Source organism: Grus americana, chromosome 11 (genome assembly GCF_028858705.1).
Source record: "Grus americana isolate bGruAme1 chromosome 11, bGruAme1.mat, whole genome shotgun sequence".
Taxonomy (NCBI): Eukaryota; Metazoa; Chordata; class Aves; order Gruiformes; family Gruidae; genus Grus; species Grus americana.
In genome coordinates this window covers 16,059,399-16,085,873 of record NC_072862.1, presented here as the reverse complement: position 1 = coordinate 16,085,873, position 26,475 = coordinate 16,059,399, and the positions used below count along the sequence as shown (strand labels likewise).

The 26,475-nt window shown below is 37.0% G+C and overlaps 1 protein-coding gene across 11 annotated transcripts in view; it reads left to right on the top strand.

Annotated features, from left to right (window-relative positions):
• CACNA1D (calcium voltage-gated channel subunit alpha1 D) overlaps positions 1-26,475 on the top strand; it is a 199,955-nt gene that overhangs the window by 142,709 nt on the left and 30,771 nt on the right. For 7 of the 11 annotated variants that reach the window (XR_008578761.1, XM_054837668.1, XM_054837669.1 and 4 more), the window contains 12 exons: positions 185-386; positions 1,611-1,769; positions 3,042-3,152; positions 8,716-8,799; positions 9,129-9,212; positions 19,568-19,606; positions 20,022-20,150; positions 20,884-20,949; positions 22,660-22,751; positions 24,030-24,189; positions 25,446-25,573; positions 25,689-25,785. Coding sequence is in view for 10 of the 11 variants with exons in the window: in XM_054837668.1 (XP_054693643.1) it covers positions 185-386; positions 1,611-1,769; positions 3,042-3,152; positions 8,716-8,799; positions 9,129-9,212; positions 19,568-19,606; positions 20,022-20,150; positions 20,884-20,949; positions 22,660-22,751; positions 24,030-24,189; positions 25,446-25,573; positions 25,689-25,785 (1,351 nt within the window). In the remaining variant the exon portion in view is untranslated. The remainder of the gene's footprint in view (positions 1-184; positions 387-1,610; positions 1,770-3,041; positions 3,153-8,715; positions 8,800-9,128; positions 9,213-19,567; positions 19,607-20,021; positions 20,151-20,883; positions 20,950-22,659; positions 22,752-24,029; positions 24,190-25,445; positions 25,574-25,688; positions 25,786-26,475) is intronic. The other 4 variants (XM_054837671.1, XM_054837675.1, XM_054837676.1 and 1 more) reach the window with 2 other exon arrangements.

The following is a 26,475-nucleotide window of genomic DNA, read 5'->3' as shown; positions in this document are numbered from 1 at the left end:
ATTATCTTGATTGTTTTGGAAAAAAGCATATAACATTGTGTGATATGATTCTTCTGTTTTCGATGTGCTTGTAAGCGCTGTCAGTAAACAGCAGACCATTTCTGAAACCTGTCTTCTGAGTCTGCGTATTTTACTCTCTTTTGTCATTTTAATGCTAATAAAAATAATTTTGTTTGTTTTTCAGGCTGCTGTACAAAGCCATCGATTCAAATGGCGAGAATGTAGGACCTGTGTACAACTATAGAGTGGAGATCTCCATTTTTTTCATCATCTATATCATCATTATTGCTTTCTTTATGATGAACATATTTGTTGGTTTTGTGATTGTTACATTCCAAGAACAGGGAGAACAAGAGTATAAGAACTGTGAGCTGGACAAAAATCAGGTTAAAATAAATAATGAACTCTTTTGACAGTATTCTTTATTATTTATGCATGAAGAGTTTCCTTTCTGCTTTGGGTCAGAAGAGGGCACCAAACACATAACTTATTTTCTAATTCCATTTTTTTTACTGCTATGGACTGGCATTCAGGTCATTGTATGTTCCTCTTTCCGTAAACCCAACATATCGGTCTTTTCGTTGTGAAGGGTATTACATCAAGCTTGTTAGCTTCTTGGTGTCTCATTTGTTGATGTCACATTAAGAAGAATACAGCACTTGCCAGTTTATCCATAGGCAGAGGTAGCTTTTACAATAAGAACATGAAAACAAATTTAGTGTTCTGAACAGTCTGAAAGCATTCAAAATGTTCTACTCTTTTTTTTTTCTTTTTGTTTTTATTTTTCACCCTATTTATTTAGAAATTGAGAGGGGATATTCAGATTCATTTTTTTTAAAAAAGTGTCCCCTTTTAGTGTTTAATTCTTTGAGAAACTCATCAGTCACCAGTCATGATTTTTCAGGTAGTCTTGTCCAACTGTAACACACTCCCTTTAAACAAAGTTAAGCATGAAACTTTAGCCAGCACTCATTCCACATTTTGTGCCCTGTCAGTCAGCTTTTATAAGCGTTCTTCAAAAGACACGTGGAGGGCCCAGCCTGCATGAAGATTTCAGGCACTAATAGAGCAGGAGACGAATCTGTGATGTTCTTAACACATGTGACATGATTTTGCTGGGCAGTTTAACTGAGCTATTAGGAATAACACTTCCTCAGTATTTATTTTGCTGACTGTATGGTTTTATGCTATGCAGTTACATTGGTGGTTGAAAACTTAGTAAGGACAAAGCATGACTTCTGAATTGATAGTCACGTCATTAATAGTCATGCTCTACACTGTACATATTCATAGGTGTAGTCTACGGTGTACTACTGTGTACTACTACATTGATTAAACGTGAAACACTTCAGAATTTCCTTGAGCATTATTGGATTCTTTGTATGTGGCTGAGTAGTGTATATGATTAGATACACTTGTAAATAACCAAGTGAGGATTGGTAAGCTGCTTGATTACTTCATTAACACTTAATAATAAAAAAATCCTACATCAAGTAGATAACTGCCTGTTTTTAAGATTTACATTTAACAATTTGCACTTATTAATTATATTATCAGTTGATTCACTGTTAAGTATGGTCTGACAATTTTTTATGTATTTGCTTTTACAGCGTCAGTGTGTAGAATATGCCTTGAAGGCACGTCCTCTTCGTAGATATATTCCAAAAAATCCTTACCAGTACAAATTCTGGTATGTGGTGAATTCTACTGGATTTGAATACATCATGTTTGTCCTCATCATGCTGAACACACTTTGCTTGGCTATGCAGGTAGGAAAACTAGAAGCTCTTTTGAAGCTGTTGGCATAAATTGCAGGGAAGGATATGGATGATACAATGCCTTTAATTTATGGCAACTTGTATATTGTTATGAAGTAAAATTTCAAAAAAAGCACCTCTGATCATAGTAGTCCTCTGACATGTTCTAGTCTGTTCATCAGTACTCTGAAATAAATTGTTTGAAACAGCTTGATGTTGATAAAGGTCTTCCTAACCTAATCTGGCTCTTTGAGCTTTATTTTGTACCTGCAGTGTAATTTAATTGATAATGTATGTGTGTATTCCCAAGGTTATCAATCTGCAAGAAAATCTGAAAAGTCTAATTTTGTTAGCAAATATTTCTCTTAACCCCTCAGATTCTTTTATCTAATATAATCTTTCATGCAGTGCCTTTAAGCACTACTTCACCTCTGTGTAGTTTCTGTACTTGTGTGTTCATTTTGTATATGTACTACTCCATAGTTGGTTGGACTGCACTAAGGTCCCTTCCAACCCAAACCATTCTGATATTTCTATCATCTGTGTCTGTATCTTCTGAAGAAGTTTAAAAACTTAATATACGGAGCTACTTTAGTTTTGTGGGTTAATGCAACCGTCACACAAACACGTTTATGTATATTAGCTCTGTATCTATTTATACCTGTGTGTATTTCTGCATGTTTTGATTTTTTCTACATTATGTATGCTGTTCTTAACCACCTACTTCTTATCTACTTTTCCAAGTTGTCTCTTTCTTTTCCCTGAGTACTTCAGATTTTGATGAGAAAAAGAATGGTTCGAATTCAGTTTACAAAACCATTCTACTTTTTTCAGTAAACCTGCATACAATGTATTATCTTAAAAATAGCTCTCCTACACAATATATGTTATCCTGTGACTAACATACTGCAGGCTTTCTAAGCAGGTGTGACACAAGGTTATGTAATTTTAAAACCTAGCATATAATACAAGAAATTGCTGTTGTCTAATACTCCTTTTCTGAGGGAACAGTTTCCCTCTCAAAACCGTCTCTCTGGAGATTCCCTTAGGATGTAAAGGAATGACACTTTTGTTCCACTCGGTGCCTAAACTGAATAGATGTAAACAGCTCCGTTCTTGACCGGAGGTATTCAGGTAGTCTTCTGTCTATATAGGTGTGCATCATAAATACTACCAGAAAATATCTTACTGTGCTGCGTTTTTGCCTGCTTTGTCTTAGGCTGCCTTACTTTCACAATATTTTAAAGCCTTTACTTTTAAAAGTATCGTGTTTTTCATTCACAGCATTATGGACAGTCTAAGCTCTTTAATGATGCAATGGACATTATGAATATGGTTTTCACAGGAGTGTTCACTGTTGAAATGGTTTTGAAACTGATTGCATTCAAACCCAAGGTAAGTTTTAGATATGATTTAATTAGGTCATCACCACGGGAATTAAGTACAACGTAAGTTTCACACTAGTTATGTATTATTCAAAACCCAAAAAGAACCTATATTTCCCACATTTATCTGTTAGTGAAATTGTAATAGAAATGTTAATCTGATAATATGTGTATATGTAGCTCCAGGAAGTGAAATGCAGATATCAGGAAAAAATATTACAAGGTGGTTGATGAGATGTGGAATCTTTTGAGGTTATGAAAATGCCCCTTTGTAAATCAGATAAATCATTTCCTGTTACAAGCATTACCACTTCTCCTATTCATGGAGAATACATTCATACCTTTACACTAAATTAATCTCCAGTAAAGACCCATATATTATATTTCCTATTCTAAAATGCAAAATTATTTCTTTGCTTCATAAAATATAGCCGAGTACTACAAACATACACATAACTAATTTGCATATTCAATAGCCTTTTTGGATTTTTATGTTTTCAGCTATAGGTACATAGTATTTGGCAGAGGGCCCCACACTGAGTAGCTGATTCCTTGCCTTAAAGGGACACTGTCAAAACAAGTAATGCAGAACACATTTTCAAAAGCAGATATGCAAGAGAAACTGATAACTATAATAATTGAAAAAAAGAGACAAAAATTAGACTGTGACAGTTAATGCAGTCTTTTTGTTCAGTTCTCATACTGCATTTATGACAGTGCAAAAGTTAATGAAAAACTAAACTAAATTTTTTCAGTATAATGAAATGAATGTTTATTCTGGGTTTATATCTATGTAAATAAATACAGTGTGGTCACTGGCTATACATGGAATTTGAAAAAAGCCGGACATGCCATTTGAAGTTTACTGATCTCACCATCTAAGGCTGGTATTTTTCATTTTCCATTGCCCTTCTTTTAAAGTAATCAGGATATCTGCATCTGTAATTGGCTGTGAACCGTGCCCTTTCTGGGTGTTCAGTATCGAACTGGATGACTCTGGGCTGTGTGGGCAATCTTATTCCTGCTTTCAACAAGCTAGCTCTCATACTTACAGCAACATAGTCATCGCTGCCCAGAGCTCAGCGTGGAATAGATGTAAAACTACTTTCCAGCTTTTCAAAACTATTTATTCAGCTTGCATTTAGTCACGAGCTCGGCTGCGGAGCCTGAGCTACTTGATTTAAAGCTAACTTGTATTTGCCTGCAAAATAAACAAATTATGCATCACTTGAGGTCTGGTGTTGAGATGTGAAGTGTGGAGTTCTGGGTGAATGCTTACCCACTCTCCCATAGTCTCGCTCTGCACTGTCCAGTCCATTGTACATTTCTAATGAATTTATTTGTATTTCTGTGTCACCTATCTTATTTAAATGCTAAGGATTTAACATTGAAAATAACACAATATGAGGCCCCAGAGGAGATAGCTCAGATACGTTGAGCACAGTGTCATGAGTATGCTAATTGTGTTTCCTGACTTGTATTTCCTGTTCTATATCCTTGTTTCACTCTGAAGTTTTGGAAGACTTTGCTGCATTTTATCATCTGCTCTTTGAAAGAAGATTGTGAATCCTTGTATGGTTCTCCATGCAGTTGTGACTCTAGTCAGAAATAGCAGCTAATGCAAAATATAGTGGTCTGATCCTGAGCGTATAAATCACAGTGCTCCATTTGTATTATGGACTTCCTACTCGTTATCAAATGCAATGTCTTAATACTGGTCTCTAAGACTTTGTACAGTTTGAGTTTAAACTCTGTTGCAGCATGCTTTCTTTCTGATTGGATGCTTTTACAGTGAGAGATCCCTGGATCTGAACCCTGAGAGTTTGAAGGGCAGACACTGTCAGTGAAAGGTTCTCATTTCCTGAATTTTGTTCCCCTGTAGATGCAGAACACCTTAAACTTGTTAATTAGCAGGACAAGGTTAAAAGGCCATGGTGTTAATCGTACTTTTGGTAGAGCTTAATTATTCTTTGAAGATTGTAACTTTTAAAATTGTCGGATACTCTAATAAAACACCTATTGGCAACATATATTACATAGTTCATTAATAATTGCAAATCAGCTCGCAGTCTTAAACAGAATGTGAATGTCTTTTAGTAATTTAAGTTTTAAACTCAATACGTGCTTAAAACAACAATGAATTGCTTTAACTCATATTAAGATTTAGTAATAGTAGGAACAATCCAAAACCCAACTTAATGCTTTGCTTTAGGGTCCGTGAGGACAGACTAATTCATTTCCTCTATGTCTGTGTCACTGGCTGGTTCCTTAGTCTAGTCAGGCAGAATGAACAGTTTTAATTATTAATTTTGTGCATTTAAAAAATTATTTCAAAGATGCTCAAAGCATCAAATAAAAGCTCCTTTGCTCACTCTATAAAAATAAGAATTGATAAAAACATTTTAGTTTTTAAAAACATGTTAGTTTTTATCTCATCTGCTTGACAGTGTCCCCTTAATATGTGAACAAAAGTCCTGTGAAAACTGTGATCTCTTGGTTTCGCTGGTCATGCAAACTTAAGGCTATTGTAAATTATTGATACTCTTACAATGATATTGTATTGTTTAAAGCCAAGGTACTGCAGACGGCCTTCCAGCTCTGAAATACATAAAACTTGGATAAGTGATAGTTACGAAAGGTGATGCTGCTGAGTGTCTGGCACACTTCTTGACGGGGAGATTGGAACACACAGTACTCTGCAGAACGAGGCCCTACACTTTTCAAGAGAGTTCTAAAAGGACTAAAATATTTGTGTGGTAGATCTATAGAAACGTATTTTGGTGTTAATTCTCCATGCCTACATATTCCCCAAGATTTGTGGTTTTTATCCTTCAGCATTTCTCAATGAACAAATTTTTCATAACGTAAGTTAAAAGAGCAGGCATTTTTTCTTCACGTTTGCTAAAACCTGTTACTTACCATGGTTTAGTACAGTACAAACCAAAATACAGCTATGAAATCTGAAATAATACATCGACACATACCGTGTGTACAGCTTCGTGATAGCTAGCTGTTACTTAAACTTGTAATGATTTTCAATGTCGTTTTACATCAGATTTTTGTAAGAAAAAAGGAAAGATGGCTAGTAAGTGAATTGATCTTGGGTCATTGCAGTGGTGAAAACAACTTATTTGCATGATGTTTATTTGCTGTGACTTGTCCATTCCTCCCTTTTCCAAAACCATCTTTATTTTCTCTTAGTTTTTTTGTTTATTGGTATGCTTTTGCTTTACATTTTACTTTGAACAATATTTGTCTATACTGATGGAAAAGGTTTCATAAAATAAAATAAATGTGTAAAGTATTTTAGCTGTGTTGAATCGAAATGTGAATTTGTTATTTCAGTGCCTTATATTGTAGCATGTCTAGTAAAGTAACTTTTTCTATAGCTGAAATTAACCTTTATTTGGAGGACCTTTTTTGGTTCCCATTGTTGTAGAGGAAGATGGATAGCACACCTCAGGATTGTGCTGATTATCTGTTTGCTGTTTGCCAAGAGTCTCTTATTTTATGTATATATATAATTATCCCTATTTTAAAATTGAGAAATATACTTCTTTTAAATAGGAGAAATAAGGAATATGAATGATCAGGAAGAATATTGTGAGAGCAGCTCCCCTTCTTTAGTTGGCAGCTGCTAATCTCTTCAGGACTGTAAATTTCAGTATCATTGAGGTGGTTCAGCATGATGGTTAGTAGAAACTTTGGGAACGGCTTGTTCTCGTGAAGCAGCACAAGTAAGGAAGGAGCGGTAGGGAATTGTGCAGGAGCTCTCGGAAATGGATGCGTTTGTTCAGGAGGCCAAATCCATGAGCACTGGCTTTTGCCCCAAGCCTGGAATTGGTCATTAATCCCAAAGAAACAAAGCATGTGACACAAAAGGCTGTAGTGATAATCATACTCTGATCTATTGTCCCCTTCCTTAGAGGAGGGAACAATTATAGCAGTTTGTGTTTTAAAAGAGCTAAGAGAGGAGCATTAGAAACATAATGAGATTTTCCTGACTCTGCTCCGTGCTTGCTCTCCTAGAATACGTGGTAGACCTGTCGTCTTCTGCAGCAGTTTCGTAGTCTCCAAGAGCATATTTCCACATGAAATTAGCTTTTTTTTTGAAATAGTAATGCACTCGAGTGTAACCTTTTAAGCTGTGAAGTTACTAGAAATTCTAACAGCTTAAAATCTTGAGAAAAATATTGTCCAATTCTAAAATTTGTAGCTGATTTTGCTTTTCTGTGCTAACACCACATGTAACAACTTAAACTACTCAGCTAAAATATTATCTTGTAGTAAACAGTGTAATAATAAGCGTAACTAGACATAAGGTTAGATTTGCACACTTGCAATTTTAAACTTTTTGCTAAATTTATTTGTTAGAGCTTCAGTAGTGGCTGACAAGTTAGTATTTTAAAATTAATTACCAGGAAAGAAGAATGCAAGTGTACAAAATATACATTTCAGCCTTTGTCATGTAATGCACGTTCCTTAGTCATGGTTGGCTGATAAATTAATGTATCTGAATGAGAAAAAGGGCAACTTCAGTAATTTTTGCAGTTCTGATTTTCTGTAATAACTAGGCAAGATCCATATATTGCAGAAAACCTACATCTCTTGTCTCCGTAGAATTGCCTTCAACAGAGTAATACATCTTGATTTGATCCCAGTGACAGATTGATCCTGGAACCTACTTCAAGGTTTCTTCTGAAATATCTTTTTGCTCAAACATGCAGTTTTGATGCCAATAGACAGCTAATTGCACGATAACACTTTATAACCATTTGCAGCAGTGTGCCAGTAACGTACACATGGGGAATATATTTAAAGCCATAAAATGTCAGAAGGGTGACTAAGCAATTTATGAAAATGAATTTTCGGACGCTGGACTGGCTGCATTAAAAGCATTAAGAAATTGTTCAAGTTGCTGTGGTTCCTAGCACAGACTTCACTAGTTACAGAATCAGGCCCTGACTGCACATGTAGCTTGAGTTCCTATATGAAACCTGGTTTATGAACAGGAGAGTAGGTCAGTTCTCTAATATTTATGCGCAGTTCCACATTAATAATTGTGCATGATTAACCAGTGATGAGCTTTGACCCTTTGAATATTTTTACCAGTCGCTTAGATAGGGCTATCGTAAAGTCATTAATGTGAAGGAGATTTCAATTGGCTTGGTCTTGTAGAAATATTATTAAAGGGATTTTGTCGTGCTTGTTAGGGTACGTATGTTAGAATTTTTCAGCCTTGCTAGAAGTCCAAACCCAGTTTTGGATGATGGCTTGCTTGCCAACATTGTGCTTATATGATGGTGTATTATGCATGAGTACTGCGTGTGTGCGCGCGCGTGTGTGTCTGTGTGTGTGTCTGTACATGTATATATAAAGTATATATATACACACACGCACATATATGTTGCTTTTCCTTCAGTAGGCAATATTGTTTGGTTTGTTTTGTTTTCTCATTAGACCACAGGTTTTGTTTAACTAATTTCTGTTTATGCAAAACTAAACAGAAGTATGCAAATATTTGACATTTCATGTGTAATCACAAACGTTTGCACCCTGCCTGCTCTGTTCAGGGCTATTTTAGTGATGCCTGGAATACGTTTGACTCCCTCATCGTTATTGGCAGCATAGTAGACGTCGTTCTCAGTGAAGCTGATGTGAGTATACCCCAGCTTACTTTCCCCAGTCCCTACTTCTCTTTCTCTGTCTCCCCACTATTTCCATCATCTGGACAAGTCACAGATTTTGATCTGATGTTTCTAAAGTTTGAGTACAGACCAGTCATAGGTCAATTATGTTGATATGGGAAATAAATAGCCTTTTTTTTCTGCCAATTTTTTTTAGCTATGAAAGGGAAAGATTAGATTGTATAGTGGTACATCAGAGAAGCCTAGAGTGTTTCTGTGTTATAACACTGTCCTTTTCTTCTCTTTTTCTGTTTGTGTTTTTCTCTTGCTCTCTTTCTGCTGAATGCTTGTCCTAACAGCACTATTTCACTGATGCATGGAACACTTTTGATGCCTTAATTGTTGTTGGTAGCGTCGTTGATATTGCTATAACAGAAGTTAATGTAAGTAGCAACTGTTCATGCACTAAAAAGTAATTGCTGTCATCAAGAAATACAGAAAATGTAAATTTTATCCCCCAAAATCCTTTTAGAAAAGTATATTTTATCCTGGAATCAAAGACCAAAACATTGATATAGATGTTTGTACAAGCTGTTATAAATCTATATACCCATATAGTTGCATATGCACACGGCATAGTGAGACAATGAGAATTATATTTTTCTATATGTGTATAGAATATATTCAGAGCAGTTTATGTATAAAAAAGGAATTAACCCTCTGTTACTGTTTTACTTGAAGCCCAGTGATTTTTGTAGGTAGCTTGACCAAGATAATTCAAGATTCTATAAGTTGTTTCAGTGGCTCAGTTTAACAAATAATGATTTTTTTTTTTCTCTGTGGGAGGTTGGGTTTTTATGGTGATGTTAGCATTCATGTCTCATGAAGTAGCAGAAGAAGGGTACTTAGAGAAAGTCAGGCTTTCCATGCTGTGGAAAATAGAATGTTGGGGTTTTTTTCTATTGCTTTTGCTTTTCCTACCCTCCAGTAAATGCTTTGAAATTTGAATTACTGTTAAAGTACTTGGAAAACTTCATGTTTTCACCAAAATTTTGACTGATGGCCATTACACGTATAGGTGTTTGGACAACAGAAAGATCTCTTTCCAAGAAAAAAATAGGGAAATACTGATTTTTGCCTGTTTTCTATCTGACTTGCTGGTTTTAACACGGAAAGCTGTATCACAAAAATGACAAATGAAAGATAACAAAATACATACCAGTTCTGTAGTGGACAGGCAAGTGTTTCCCATACTTGCATATTTCTTTGCTTAACTAGTCAGAACAAAATTTCAGAGGGAAGTGCCTCTTCTCTCTGATGCTTCTTGAGACCTCAAAAAGGGAGGCTGGAGAAGGTGAGACCTGGATCCAACCAGCCGCTGATGAAAATGCTGAGGGAGCACACAGGCTGGGTGGGTGAGGTTAGCGTCTCCCACCTGCTGAAGATCTTACCGGTTATTCAGCCTGAGAACTAAGTTATCCAGGAATACCCGTGATGCAGGAGATCCCCCACATTCACATCTTTTCCCTGTATCAAAGAAGAGATTAATCAGAGAAAGCTGTAGACATAAATGATTACTTGGTATTCTTGGAAGACAGCTCGCGTGTTTTTCTGCAGCAGTCAGTTTATGAGCTGGCTAATAACATTCCTTTTCTCTTAAATTTGTTTTAGTAAGCTACTTGCTAGACATCTTTTTTTGCCTCAGTGGATTTTAGTACTTACCCAAATGGTTTCTTTTCAGTGGGGATATTTAATATGCATCATTTTTTAAAATACTTCTAAATTTGAATAAATATTCTTCAGTGGTGAATATTTAAGTTGCTATATCTCTATCATATTTTGGGGAAGCAAATCCATCCCATGGCTATCATTGCCATTTAATTGAAACAGTTTTTCAGAGAAAACATATTTTAAATTTATTTTCCAAGTGGTTCATGTCAGGAAGCCAATTCTAAGGATCCCATTCCTCCAGTCAGTAGCAGAAACAATACCCTTTACTCCATTTAGACAGTACCTGGATTTTGGAACTGTGAATACTGTGATAATAAAGTTGCTCAGGAGCATGGAATAGAAATTGTGTTTGAAAACAATGCGATCTGTTCCAGGCATTCCAGGATGAGTGGGGGAAAAAAAAAAAAAAGAAAATGCATCATTCTCGAGTAAGATGTGTCTAGAATACAGTTTTTGGCTTTCAGTGCGTGGTTCAGATCAGCAGACCACCTACTAGGAGCTTGGATTTGTCAGGCTGGTCTTGATTGAGGCCATGGTTTGATGAGGATTTCTTTTGGCGTCTCCGTGAGTGTAAGCAGCCTTTGCCCACAGCCCTTCTTACCCCTGTGAGAGCTGTGCTTCCGCAAGAGTTTGAGGACTTCACAGGTGGCTGGACGAGGTGCTGAGCACGAAGTATTGGCACAAGTGTGGGCCATGGCAGGGCAGAAATGAGAGGATAAGGCTGCTGCCAAAGGAAATACTTCTTACCCTATGCCTGCACGGGTCTCCCTTCAGAGCATATTAGCGTTGGCACAGACATCGTCAATTAGAGGCAGTAGCTGCTGTTGAGAAACAGTGATGTACATAGGTTTGAATCGTCTTTGGTTCTAGACTATTTGGTGAGCATAGTAATACCTGTTATAAATCCATTTCAAGCAAATATAGAAAACAAACGTATTCTTTTATCTTTTTTTTTTTTTAAGATGGCTGAATATCTTAAGTGTACACAGAATCTATTAGCCCTCATTAAAGACTTCGGATTTCTTTATAAAGCTGCAAATTCTCCATTGCCATCTCAAAGAGTAAACATAATCAAGGACCTTAGCCTGACCCTTAGATTTCAGACTGATTTTGCTCAGCTCTCAGTGGGCGATGGATCTTTCTGTCTTTGAACTGAGGGGACCTGAGCTGACAGGGTCAGTCAGCACAGAATTGCATTGTCCCAATGCGACATTTCTCCAAATATAATTACAGTTCATGGAGCAGATTTTAAAAAGCTACTTCTATTTTTTTATTGGGGGGGGGGGGTGTTTGGTTTTGTTTTTTTGGTGTGTCCCCCCCGAAAAGTTTGGATTTAGACTTTCAGCTCCAAGTATTTACAATTTACCCACTATTTTCATTCGCAGTAGTTCTGGTGTAGATGAGCATAATATCTGAGGAGCATAAAAAGACCAATCATTTAGAATAGCTTTCCCTAATAACTGCAAAATGTACTTGATTGTGAAGAGATTGAAAAATAGCTGAAATGCGCTTCTGTGACCATAGAAGATGGTTAATTTGACAGCATTGCTTGCAACTGCTCACTGCTGAGCTCTCAGCTGTGAAGAACACTGTCGTTTCAGGACTTCACACAGTTGTCTTGAAGATATTCTGGAGATCAGGTAGTGATCTTCGGGGAAAAGTACGCAGCACGGTCAGCAACTACCACTGTCATTTCTTAGTTTTTCATGCTATACTCACTAGAGGAAAAAGGCTCATCTTGGATGTCTTCTAGTACTGCACAGCAGACTGTGTGTCTACTAAATATTGTCTGTTTCTGGTCTTTTCCACTTTTTTGTGCTTTGTTTGTGCAAGTCATTAATGTATTACAGTTTCAATATAGTTCTGGGCTTGATTTCCCATTTTCAACATGAAACAGTGAATATTGCAGAGCGTCCAGGGAAATTTCTTAGATTTGTATTACTTTCATTGTTTCGATTCTACTGAATTATTCCTACTCCATTAGTTTTGTGTAAATTTCTATAATCCAAATTCAGTATTTTAGAATCTTTTTCTTAATATTTTTTTGGCATTCTGAATTGTGCCATTCCACCTGTACTTTTTATCTAACCTGACAGTGATCCTGGGAAATCTACAGCTCTGCTGAGATGCTAACAGGGCTTTGTTTTCAATGGGATTTCAAGCGTGATTGAAATGGCACTTGTGAAAATTCCTGCTATAGAAACTTCTTAAACTGAGGAAGCTCAGCCTTGTTTGAGGGGTGATCTGAAACAGCGTAAATTGCTAGCACTAATGGAAAATCAGATCTTGCTGCAGTAGTAACTGCACAAGTACAGCCATCTTAATTCATCAATATAAAAGAAGAGTTGGAAGAACGTGAATACCCAAAATAATGTACTCGGGATGAACTAAACATTCTGACAGGGTTGCATATATAATTGCCTCATGCTGTGGAAACAACTCAGCATCATTCTGTTAGTCTAGCTGTGTACATTTAGACTAATTCCAAAGGCCAGCAAGTTCTTCTGGTATATAATGTGTTTGTATCTGACCCAATTTTTTCAAGAGAGTGAGTTGGACTTTCTAGTTACGTATCACCTTGATTTCAGTATTAAATTCTGGAAATTGAATGTCATCTTCTTATTTTGCTGTTCTTTTCCTTGTTATTTTTTTTTAATGTTTTACAATAATGTATATGGTGTCCTGAGGCTGATTCTTCTGATCCAGTAACCTCCCATTCACATATAATCCAGGAAATTACCTTGGTTTGAATATTTTTGGAGCCCGTGGAAATCAGCGTTTAATGTGTTAAGCAATTTACAGGACTCCTCAGCATCCTCAAGGGACTGGATCAGTGACCGACTTCAGAAATGAACAACCTCAGAGCAACATATATTTTGGCAATACACTGTTTTCTATGATTGTTTTTTTAATTTACTCTGTCATTTAATATCCCTTCCTTTAATCAGTACTCCTTTTATGAACCTAATTGGTTTTCATGTTCGTTTTATTTTTAGAAATTTTTAGAGGCAAGTATATATAAGTAAATATATATATGGTATAGCAGTAAAAAAATTAAAAACACTACTAAAACCTATTTAATTACTTTTGAGTTTTGTGACCTTTGGTTTTCAAAAAGTTTCACGTGACACACAAGATCTCATGTGGTCATAAAAATGGTTCCTTTTCAGTTAAAAAAAGCAGAGTAGTGATTGTGAGACACAAGATATGGTCAGTCCATTCTGGGAGATGGACATCTGTAACTTAAGACAATGAGAGATAAATAAATTGGAAATAAATTCTGAATAAACGAGTAAGTTCTTAAATGGAACTAACAGACAAGTTTCAAACTGGCCTGACTGTATATAAATTATGTTATGTGTCAGCTCAGAAACCATTTGGATGACCAGCACTGGATGACTTAGAGGCATGATCACGTTGTTACAGTAGTAGTTACAAAGGTTTTAATTCACTTTTTTTTTTAAGTTTCTTTTACCATTCATGTGCTGCCAAAATGTCAAGAAAACAACGGAAAGTTTACTTTCCTCCTTTTGTGCAAATGTTTAATGCAGTCCCTATGGGACTAATTTTGTGCTTGAAGTTAAGTAAAATGCAAGTTCTTTGCTGAAACAGGGCTTAAAGGAACAGCATTGAAATCTTCCTCCAGAGCCCCTCAGGAAAACCTCTTGAATCACCACTGTAAACACATGAGGCTTATTCAATGCTTGCGCTACCGTAACAACTAACAGTGCTTAGCAGCAATGTCATACATGAAAAAAGTCTCTCTCAAAACCAGAATTGGATATGCTGCCGTTTGGCACGAAGGAGCACCGTTACTACCACTTCAGCACTATGCAGTGCGTCAGGTTGACTCGCCAACAGGGGGATGCTCTTTTCGTTCGCTGGACTGGTAGCGGAGCGTGTGCTGGGAGGGCTGGTGCTTATTTTGGTATAGTTGCCCACTCACCGGGTGGCTGGTGGGACAGCTGATCTTGCTTGGGCGGAGGAGTGGATTAAAAGCCTCCGATCTACCTCCTGTAAGGGATTCTCAGTTCCGATTTTGAACAAATGCACTGCAATTTGGTTTAAATCCTGCTTTATGCATCAGTATCATATGTTAGAACTTATGTTTTGTTGCTAGTAATTGATATTTTTGAATACTGTTGACACATTTTGTAGACTTCTGCAAATGTGTTTCTTTAGGCCTTAGGATAGGTCAGAAAAATGCATTCTGATATGGCTTTGCTTTTGTTAGTATGAAGTCTTTTTGCAATATGAAATCTCTACTGTGTTGCAGTACTTAATTTGGAAATAGAAGTAAATTTCTGAGCTACTTTCATAAAAGTGTTAATACTAATAATTTATTTATTGCACAACTGAGTATTAGTTATCATAATAGTACACCATGCCATCGACATATTAGTTATGAACTTGAGAGTTTTAAATACATTTTACAAGGGAAAAGATACTTTTTTTTAAATCTACTTTACAGTTCTTCACATTGATTCAAAACTTTTACTAAATTATGTATATGGGCATTTGGTTCATGTTGAACAGGGAATACAGAGAGCACCGATAAGACTATGAAGAAAATTACTTGCTTAGCACATTTGAATTCCAGTAATTATTCCCTGAACAAATCATACATGTATATACATACATGCATGCAGACACACGCACGCTACACATTTCTGAAGATATTTTGGCAACCTGAATGCTTTCCTGTATATGTCATTGTCATCATATGTATTTGTCGGTCAGATGTTTCCTTCCGTATTGGTAATCATGGTTATATCATCATTACGTGTTCATTTGTTTTGGCATTCTCTCGTACCCTTTGGCACAGTCTGTAAAAAAGAAGCATTTGGCCAACACCGTATACTAATATCCACTGGTTTTCACCATGTTTATTTTTTCTTAAACACAGAGCTACAGTTTGCTTCCAATGCATGATGCAATCTGTTTCACACTTCACAGTTTTGACATTGAAGCTTTTTTCTGTTAGGATGTTTATTTCGGACTTTTCTTGCAATATGGTGTAATGAGGAGTTACTGTTTAGGAAATGCGCTAATTTTTTCATAAGCAGCAGTAAATATTTGACCGAAATTGCTAGCAGGTTGCAAACTTTTTAACCAGCGAGTCAGAAACTTAAGTTGATCATTGGTTAATCTTTTCAGAGGATTGGGATTGTTCGGGGGGAAAAAAGCTGCTGTGATGAACTTTGATTAAGAAAAAAGAAAAATTGTATGTTACTGCCCATTAGAAGTATTTAAGAATTGGTTAAAATTACACAGTTATGAAGTGCTTTGCTGAACTAGGCTCTCAGTGTAGCTGGCACCTGGCTGACAGAAAAGGTGGAACAATGAAGCCAGTCTCTGTCCTTGCGTACCCGATTGCATCTGTTAACCAAAGCAGGCGCCCTTCATTTATTCTAGTCGTGCCCGTTACCGGGCTTCTAGCAGTGACCCCAGAAGCACCCCTGTCCTCTTAGGAACCACAGAGTCCCCCGGGGGCAAAACAATCACGGTAACGACCAGCCAGTCCCAAAGCGTTGGGGACACCAGTAGTATTGGAATGACTGGTGGAAGGTGAGGGGAAAGTGGAGGTTATAGGTAGATTGCCTGACTGCAGGAAATATTTTTATTGGCGTTTTTGTCAGCAACTATCATACAGAGAGACATGCTCTGCTCAACCTGTCCCCCCCTCCGTCCCAAGTCTACTCTAATACTTGCCCTGCATATACTTAACGTGCCATCTACACACGTCCAGTAATATTACTGAAGCTGCAAACAGTAGTATGTGTTTGGGTAGTATATGTTTCTTCCTTATCTGTAGGAAGCAGATGTTCTCCGTTATTGTCAGTCTGTCTGTTATTGCTACTGAAGATTGTTAGCTTAATTTTAGTTTCCCAGGTCTTAGTATTACTTCATGCTGGAGGGACACACATAAACATTAACTAACTTTGTCTCATAAATGAGCATTTCCTTTATAAATAAGTATGAATAATGTTTTCTTTGTGATATAGCACTATATTAGCTTCATTATAATTAGTATTAATAATATAAACCAAGCTGCTGTATTATCAGAGGGAAATGCCAGAGAGGGTAAAAAAATTAGATGCGTTCACTTTAAACTGTCAGTACCCAAAACACTTGGCCAATGATGGGCAGAAGTTGAATATTTTCAGCTCCACCAGAAAAAAACTCCCCTGGTAGCAGAAGTTCATTTTCATTGTTTGTTTCTAGCATCTATCTCCACCTCGGTATTTTTGCGTAATTTACTTTTTGTGAATAGAGTGTTTTCCTTTTTCATTTCTGACTTGCTCTTCTCGGTGTCCATAATTGATAATCTCTTGCATATGACATCCTAACACTTCCCAGCAGCAGCAGATCAGCCTCAGAAACAGGCAGTTAGGACTGCTTAGTCCAAAGAAGGTGTGAAAGAGTGATTTATGAGGAGCGTGCATTACACACTCCTGTGCATACACAAACACATTCAGTGCTCTTCAGACAAAAAAAGAAAAAAAACCAAACAGCAAGTTAAGGGATTTTGCACTCATCATTCCTGAGCACCTGCAGTAGAACTGTTCACATAGTTTTGGAAAGCTGATCTCTGGCTGCATTTTCAAAAGTGAGAATTAAGTAATTACTAAGAGAGTTATACATAGAAAAAGGGGGGTTTTTTTTCCGTTCCTTTTGTGAGGGTTTTTTCATAACCAAATAATAATGCATACTCATTATTTTTTCTTTTGGAAAGCAATTAAATAAAAATCTGTAGGACTAAAGTATCCTTTTCCTGTTCTTATCTATCCCATTACATATTGCTATCCTAATGCTGTTCCTAGCGTATTTGGGGCCCAATCCTTCTCCTATAAAACCCAGCAGGAAAAATTCCCGAATGCAAGACCCAGCACTTAACTTCATGTTTTAGTGTCTTTTCTGTATCTGTCAAATACTTCATTTAATTTTTGATGATACAAAATATTGAATGCCAATTAAGTCATTTGCTCACTGATCAAGACAGTATCAAGCTCAGTGTCAGTCACCAGAGATTAATATGAAATTTCAGGCTTCCTCTGCAGAAGGTATAATGAAACCCTTTTCCTTTAAAAGTTCCAGATACAAAGGAATTTTTTTCTGTACCAAAAAGTCAATACCAATGTGGGTTTGTGTACACCAGTACAGGTTTGTGATTGATGTAGGTAGACAGCTTTGCAAGATTGTTTCCATTTTTGTGATATTTTGGCATTTATGATGTTTGTAATTATGAATTTCTCCTTAAGCTATATTTTGATGGATTTATTTCAGATTGTTGGAATATGCAGGGATTTTCTAATGCAGCAACTGTCTTTCGTTGGCAGCATATTTTTGTGTATTTTATATAAGTGCTTACAAAGTTTAGATGTTACAGCTGATTTTACAACTATTGTGCTTACTGAAGTCTAATGAGGAGATCTGGCTTTTGGTTAATATTAATGCATCAATTTAGTAATCCCTTAAACAGTTTTAAAACTCTTTGTTTCAGAAAATACTGATATCCTGGCAGGACAGTGATGTATACAGATGTAGATTGCACATAGTTGAACAGTTATTTTTACCTCATTTTCCCATTGTGATACATTTATATATGTTTTGCAAAAAAGTAATAGACAAAACAATTAGTAATTTAATAAATACTGCTAATGATCTGACTTTAACAAAGTACTACCTATTCTTGGGTTTTTTACCATAGTATGTTCATATAATACACTGACGGTATTTTCAGCAGAATCTGCTCCTCTCTTTTCCCTCCCTTCTCCTCAAGTTTTATCTGAGGTAACAGCAATACTTGTGATTTTTGTCAGTGAATGATGGCATTGAGAGTGTGTCTGATGCATCCACGATGTGCGGGAAGCAGCACTGAGGAGGCATCACGGTTATTGCCTCTATACGTGACAATAATTATTGGAAGGTGCCCCTGTAAATGGAGGATATTTTAGGCAAGAAAGTAAGACCCATCACTTGGATCCATCGTCCTGAATCCCATTTGTTCTAGTGCTATAAATGCTTTTAAAGACGTTTCCAATCAATTTTGGAAGAAGCTGCTGTGAATCTGTCAGCGCACTAGCAAGCATAGGCAGTTGGTCCTTTAAGCTTTGCTGGCTGCTTTGCCGAGTGTCTGACCATTCAGGCTACCGAGACAGTTTCTCCACAGACGGGCAGACAGAGACGTTATAAAGAGAGAAGTGAGTTTCTTCTTCACCGGATATAGAGTTTGGTTCTGTGAACAAGAAGTTGGTGTGTGCCCCTCTCCTCCCTATAGCTCCTGAGGGTTGTACAGATCTGTTCCAAAAGGATCAATCAAATCCTGAAGCCCTTTCTCCATCCCTGATCCTGTTACATCAGCTCAGGTGTCTGAGTACTTTGTAGATGGTGAGAGAGTACAAGTATTGCCTTCTCGTTTGCACCTCTGTGGGAGGGGTTAGCCTCCGTGTCATTGCGCTAAAAACGTCTATCGCTTGGGCAGAGTGAAAACCTGTCCTTGCTAAGTGCTGCAAAACCCAACGTTCATTGCTGAGTTAGCTCAGTGAATTACTTTGCTTTAAGGGAGCTCCTGATGTGATATAAAACACAGTTACTTGAATATGGTTAGATTCCAGTGATGGAGTAATTAATTTTCAAAAAGAGCACAGCAGAAAAGGGACCTTGAAAGGCTAGTTTGACCCCAAAGCTTTGCTCTTGAGTTTTATTAGGCTTACTGCTACAATTTCATACAACCTGTGGGAGTCGATGGCTAATTTTGTTTGGCTTACATAGGAGCAGATATTTTATTTTGTATTTACTTTCCATTGAGTCTTTTAAACGTGTTTTATACTAGCAGATTTTAATATGAGTCAGTCAACAATGTTTTAGTATGAGTCAGCCAACATGAGATGCTAAAGGGAAGGTTTTAATAAGGATATTAATGTTTTGTTCAGGAAGTATATTGAGTTGAAAGATGTTCATTTACATTTAGAAATGAAAAATGTCCTTCCTTCTGTTTATGGTTAAGCTGATTTTTTTGATCTTTTATTTGATTTTAATATTTAATGTTCTTAATTTCTTAAAGCCAAAGCCAACTGAAACAGTCACAACTGATGAGTCTGGGGTAAGATTAGTAAACTGGCCCCAGTGGTTTTACCTATACTTGAGTTTATTCTTTTTACCATGTCTATTTTCCACCAATTTTTTCTGTATTTTTCATAACTGTCTTACTACAAAGGTGTTATGCAGTGGTTTGCATTCATTGTCAATGTACTATTGAAGTCTACTACAAACAAACCCAGTATGATCCTTATTAACAACCCAGAAAACTTGGAAATGCATGTGATGTGTGAAGCATTTCTACAGGTCCTGTGTTTTTAGCATGTAATTTTTCCTTTCATATCATGCTTATCAAGGTGAAAAGGCCCTCAAGATACATTTTCAAATCTTACCTCTTCCACCTTTGCATTTGATGTTTTTCTGGAAGTGTTGCATGTTTGAGTTTGTATTTGGTTTGACTTCTCCATGATGCTCTTCAGAACTCTGAAGACAGCGCTAGAATCTCCATCACTTTTTTCCGTCTCTTCCGGGTGATGAGGTTGGTGAAGCTGCTTAGCAGAGGAGAAGGAATCAGGACTTTGCTGTGGACATTTATTAAGTCATTTCAGGTTAGCAAAACTTATTTGTTTGCTTTATAATTACAATCATTTATAAACCAATTTTTATGAAGCAATACCTTGCAGAGTGCAAAACCCACTTATTTTGAAATTCATGCTATCAATAATGACATATTTAAATATTATTTGCTACTGCCAAAATAAATTTCCCCAGTTACTTCAGTGAGTCCAAGTCATTCTTTGTTGTTTTAGCTGTTACCATGAGATTTCCATGGAACTTAATAAAAAAATATTTGGAATATCTAAAAGAGATAGGATAGGTTTACTGCACACAGGTCTGATGCTTCCATACATTTTATTAGATGACTACAAAAGAGAAATTTAATCTATTCTTCTATATAAAACTGATTTCATAAGTGTAACAAATAGATATTTGAATCCTTGCTCCTGAAAATCTGATGAATGTGAAGTTAATGGAACTCTCTAACTGTATAGAAGGCAGTATATTTGTGTTGTCAGAATCAGTAATGAAAATAAAATTAAAAACTGCTAACGATGATTCTTCCCCCTGGATTGCTGGCAGAAATAATTTAAAATATAATGAAGCTTGTGTTCAGTGTGTGCAGCAGGATATTAAGTGTGACAGGTAATAACATTTTAAGCACTTGCATAGGAAGAAAAACCTTGGAAAAGCCTGTGTTGTACAGAGACATTATTTTTGTAAATGGAAATTGAAACTATGGTGTGAAATTATTAAAAGACAATGCACCTGTCCTATTTCTAGGCATTGCCTTACGTTGCCCTTCTGATAGCCATGCTGTTTTTCATCTATGCTGTCATCGGAATGCAGGTAATTATAGAATTTTTTTAGCATTAAACAAAAGCACAGTGTTGGCTATGCCGAGACTTGTTTACTGAGGTGGTCATTGAAACATTCCTTTGATAGTCATGCTATATATAAGGCAGAGCTTTCAGAGTAACAGAAAAATCTTTTTCTGGCTATGATATTGGTAGTCAGAAAATACAAAAAGATGCAAGAGAAGAGCTTGGTGTAAGCTTATAGTATCTTGGTTTGCTGAAAGGAGCCGCTCCTCTTCCATGTACTGTGACGTTTATTCCTATGCATGGATCTATGAAAGAATGCATGGCTTTTTTTTTTTTTTTTTTTTACTGTAGACTTGCTTTGGGAATCAGGCATTAAAATTCCAGCTTTTAAATATTTTTCCCATATGAAAAGAATAGAACTAGGAAAATAATCTAGCTAAAGATTCATGCACAGCTGAGCCTGTGGTTAATCAAGAGTAGGATATATGTAGAAGGTCTACAAGTGCAGAAAGGGTTTTGTAACTGGAACTGTAAAAAGGTGCTGTTGGGAGGAAGGTGCCACTCCTCGCACCAGCAGCAGGAGCGCTGTGAGGGCAGAACAGGTTCTCCAGTCTTAGTGACTGGAGGTAGCTAGACAGGAGAAACCCGTCAGGAAACTGTTGCGAACATTCGTACTACCAGGCCATTTCTAGCGTGAGGGTGGGATAGCCGTTTGAGAGGGGACTGCACGTCCCGCAGGAAAGGAGCAGATGAAGGCCCCCAGCACGGAGCTGGGATCGGCAGTGCAGATGACTTGCACGGTAGTCTCTGTGCCACGCATGAGGTCTCGTGCTTGCATGAGGAGGTGCCCGAGGAGCATGGCTGGGTGACCATCTGCACTGTGACAGGAGTTCCTGTTAGGTATCCTGAATTTGGGCTGCAGTTCTCTCTCTTTTTTTGTTCCCCCCCCCCCCCCCCCCCATAAGGCCTTAGGATAGCTCCACATTCTGTAAAACTGTACAGATGTTTTCCTTTGTTCTTAAAGTTGTAAGGTTCTTCAACACAAAAGGAGGTCCTAATTAAATGGGATGAATAGAAGAAATATGCTTGGAGAGTGGTTTTCTTCCATATTTCTTCTCTTCATCATTTATCCAAAAGCAACTTAATGTCCTTACAGTCCAGCAGCCTGTACGCAGAGCATAATAGTGTTAATCTCTCTAAACCAAGTAACAGCCTTCACTCTGTTGTAAGAGGATATAAATGTATTACATTGGGGAAAAAGAATGGCCTTGTGGCCAAGGAATTGCAATTTAATTTTGAGGAGCAGAATTCATTTCCATCTCTGGTTGAGACAGGATGCTCAGACTCTCTGTGCTTTGGTTTCCATCTTTGCATCTCTCTTTCTCTGTTAGATTCGAGGTTTTCAGGACAGCAATTATTTCTGTACATACAAGTATGTACAATATTTAGTGCAGTAGGGCTTAATATCAATAAAGGACTCTAGGTGCTAGTTTAAAGCAAATAATATTTTCTCACCTGAAATACAGGAATATGTATTAGTATTATAATGGTTTATTAATCCTAAATTACATGATTAAGAATTATCTTATATTTACATCATTAGCAAGAAAAAAAGAGTAAAGAAAGTGTATTGGTGTGTTTTTCATACATACTGAAGCAAGTTTAGACGGCAGAGCCTACAGCTTCTGACAGTACTGGTCACTAGGATGAAAGTCAAAATCCCGTTTTATTTTAGGTATTTGGAAAAGTGGCCATGAGGGACAACAATCAAATAAACAGAAACAACAATTTTCAGACTTTCCCCCAAGCTGTACTACTACTCTTCAGGTGAGTAAGCCTTAACTCTTTCTTACTGCATTCCATTTTATTGATTACGAAAAATGTCTGCAGCTCTCGTACCACGGATTTGTTCAAAATGTGTTTGCAAGCGAGAAGCAATTTAGCAAGCACATACTCTCTGTGGCTGTATGCTGAGTGTCCATCAGCACAGCAGGGTTCTAATCAAGTGGTACAGACCTCAACTCATTACAGCTATTGTGAAACATCTCATTTGTGGAGTAATTGTCTTCAAGTAGAGCCCAGACATAGTCAGCCCTGATACCACTTTGTAGGTGTTGGGAAAGGTGAAAAAGGCTGTGCCCTTACTGTATTCTTTAGAAGAAGAGCTAGCGTGACAGTTTGAAGAAATGAAAAGTGTTTGCAAACATAAAGAAATAAACTGTTCTTTACATTTGCTGAAGAGACGACAAGAAATGGAGGTTGTAACTTGCAGAAGGGAAATATTAGATAAGCAGTAGGTAAAACTTTCTGATGGCAAAGGTAGCTAAATCTTGATGTAGGGGGATTATGGAATCTCCGTCACTAGAGAGCTTAAGAAGAGGGTAAACATTTGCCGGGAGTGCTTCAAAATGTCCTGGAGCAAGGAGAGGGAATGACGTGAAACAGGGGTGCCTCTAAAGGTGACAACCTTGAGAGTTCTCTTGTCTGTGATTCTATAACTCCTCTTGGCTCCTATGCGTTGTTACTAACCTGGTAGCCCAAACTGGCAGGTCATTCCTTATCTGAGACCAAGGGCGTCACCCAATGAGATCTAAGTCACTTTATGCATGTAGAGAATTTTGCCTTTAAAACTAGGTAATGAACACAGCTGAAAATGTCAGAAATATGTAATTGTCTTTTAAATATTTGAAATCACGGGTCTGTACACAGGCAAAAAGTGCAATAGCATAAGTTAGAGACGAGCATGTCCTCAACCATGCTGAGGAAAAGGCAATTCTTTTACAAACAGATACTTTCAAGTTTCATGACAGGTTTTCATACACAACACTGCCTTCGTACACAGCAGCTCCACTGCAATAAGTATTTAACTTGTAAATCACAGTTTGGGGTTCAATTTTTTACATGCAAGTCTCTATGATGCATTAGTCTACCTTATAAATCGTGTCTGCAATGTCAGATCTGTGTTCCTGCTCTGAAAAGTTCACGATCTGTATTCACATTTGTTCTTGTACAGCTCCAAGCATTTTGTCAGAACTTAACAGATTAATACATCTTTAATCCATTTGGATAAAATAATGCTTAATTTATCTTTGTGACCTTATAAAGGTGTGCAACTGGAGAAGCCTGGCAGGAAATCATGCTGGCGTGTTTGCCTGGAAAACGCTGTGATCCAGAATCCGATTATAATCCAGGGGAAGAATACACGTGTGGAAGCAATTTTGCCATCATTTATTTTATCAGTTTTTACATGCTTTGTGCATTTTTGGTGAGTCTAGCTTGTGCTTACTAACAGAAATGAGCTTTGGCATTTTTACTTTCTTCTGAGCCAAGAGTAGTGGGTTCAGAGAACAATTGAAAATCCCATAGTTAAAATATTTTTGCAAGGTGATATTTTTCCATACGCAGTCCTAAATCTTGTATTTTATGCTGATTTTTGTGGTGAGGGTAGTGAAAGACTGGAACAGTTTGCCCAGAGAGGCTGTAGATTTCCCATCCCTGGAAACATTCAAGGTCAGGTTGGACAGGGCTTTGAGCAACCTGGTCTCGTTGAAGATGTCCCTGCTTATTGCAGGGGGGTTGGACTAGATGACCTTTAAAGGTCCCTTCCAACCCAAACTTTTCTATGATTCTAAATTCCCATGTGCAAGATGTTCTTCTGACTGCATGTATGCAGGAGTGGTTGGTTGCACGTTTCAAAGCTAAGTTAACAGTCTTTTCATCAGCTATTATTTCATTAATTTCTCAATAGTATCATTAAATATTTATTAACAATAAAGCTGCAATTCCTTTGACTTACTAGTAATGCTATTTGTATTATTTAAACTTAGCAGAATTTGGATTCGTGTGTCTACAAGTGTGCTCAAACTATGGCACGCGAGATGTGAACAATAACCTTTCTCCCTCATTCATGGCATAATGGATTATTTGCTTTAAAATAATCTTTGAAAAATGTTTTTCCTCATTGCAGGTGTCTGGTCTAAGCTGGTCGATTTGTTCTCTTCACAGTACTGTTCTCCTTGCAAAAGGAGAGCGGTCAGACAGTATTCTGTGAACTAACAATGTAAACATACACCTTCTGCTGTTCCGTATCATCTTCTGTGTTAGCAAAATGTATGCGGAAGTCTTATTGTCATGACATTGAATCCTATTAATACCAAAGCTGTTTCCTGAGATCCACACTGTGTCAAATACATGTATTGGATCCATTCTTTAATTTGATGTAGTGGCACCTGGCAAATCAAGGAAGAGAAACAAAGCCATGTTACAGCCTGTGGCAAAGACAGAGTACTCCAGGATAGAATCACACTCTTGTCGCATGGTTACTTGATAGAGTTCCACTTAGTTAAATGGTTAGCAAGTATTTTCTGTGATATTTGATGATGTTTGCCAAAAATCATCATTTATAAGATCAATCTATTTGTTTGAATTCTTAACCTGCTACCTTATAAATTATTTTATTTATTGATTTGTTTTAAAAATGTCAAAATAATTAAGGCAGATTGTTTTTAATTACTTTTTTAGATTATAAACTTATTTGTGGCTGTCATTATGGATAATTTTGATTATTTGACACGTGACTGGTCTATTCTGGGTCCCCATCATTTGGATGAGTTCAAAAGGATATGGTCAGAATATGACCCTGAAGCAAAGTAAGTTAGATCATTTCTCTGATAAGATTTATCTGGTAAAAAACAATAAAAGCAGAGCGTAGTATATTCTTTGGGAATGGATGTATGTTTGGTAACTGATGTGTGTTGGTTCTAGGGGAAGGATAAAGCATCTTGATGTGGTTACATTGCTGAGACGCATTCAGCCACCACTTGGTTTTGGCAAACTATGCCCTCACCGAGTGGCCTGCAAGGTAGGTTTTACCCTATTTTCTTTCTAGTTTTCTCTCCCGGTTCATTCATTCAATTCTGCCCGATATGTGTCACGTATGCACAGTAATCCTGTCTGTTCACAAGGTCACCTTTACTCTCAAGTTTTTCCATTTTTTTTTTTCAGGCTTAACTTAAACCAGCAAAATTAGCATCGTTTCTTTCAGTGTACTCATTTGAGTAGTTATTTACATTATCACCAATGTAAAATTTTTCGCAGAGCATCAAAATGAAAGGGGTCAGTCTGTAAATCTATCATTAGTCTATTAATGTCACATATATGAACTACCTCATCCCAGCATTTCTGGTGACCCAGTGTCACATATAGAACTACTTCAACCCAGTGACACTTCCAAATTCTCTTCAGTCCCGGGGAGGAGAGGGTGGCAGTTTAATTGACAATTAAGTTCTGATACAGTACTTACACAGTCACATTCATGAGAAGTTTGCTGCACATGAAACACAGAAATGAGACTGAAGAGTGGGGACTGCAAGATGATAAACCAAGCTGAAGTGAATAATGGTGTGCAATATAATATGTAACAGTGAGTGAGAAGACTGAAAATTAAAGGGAATTTAAAAGGATGTCAGGCATGATGTGTAATTTAGATGAGATGAATTGCATTTTTATATAAAAGTTGAAAAGCAACACAGAGGTGAATAATTACTACATT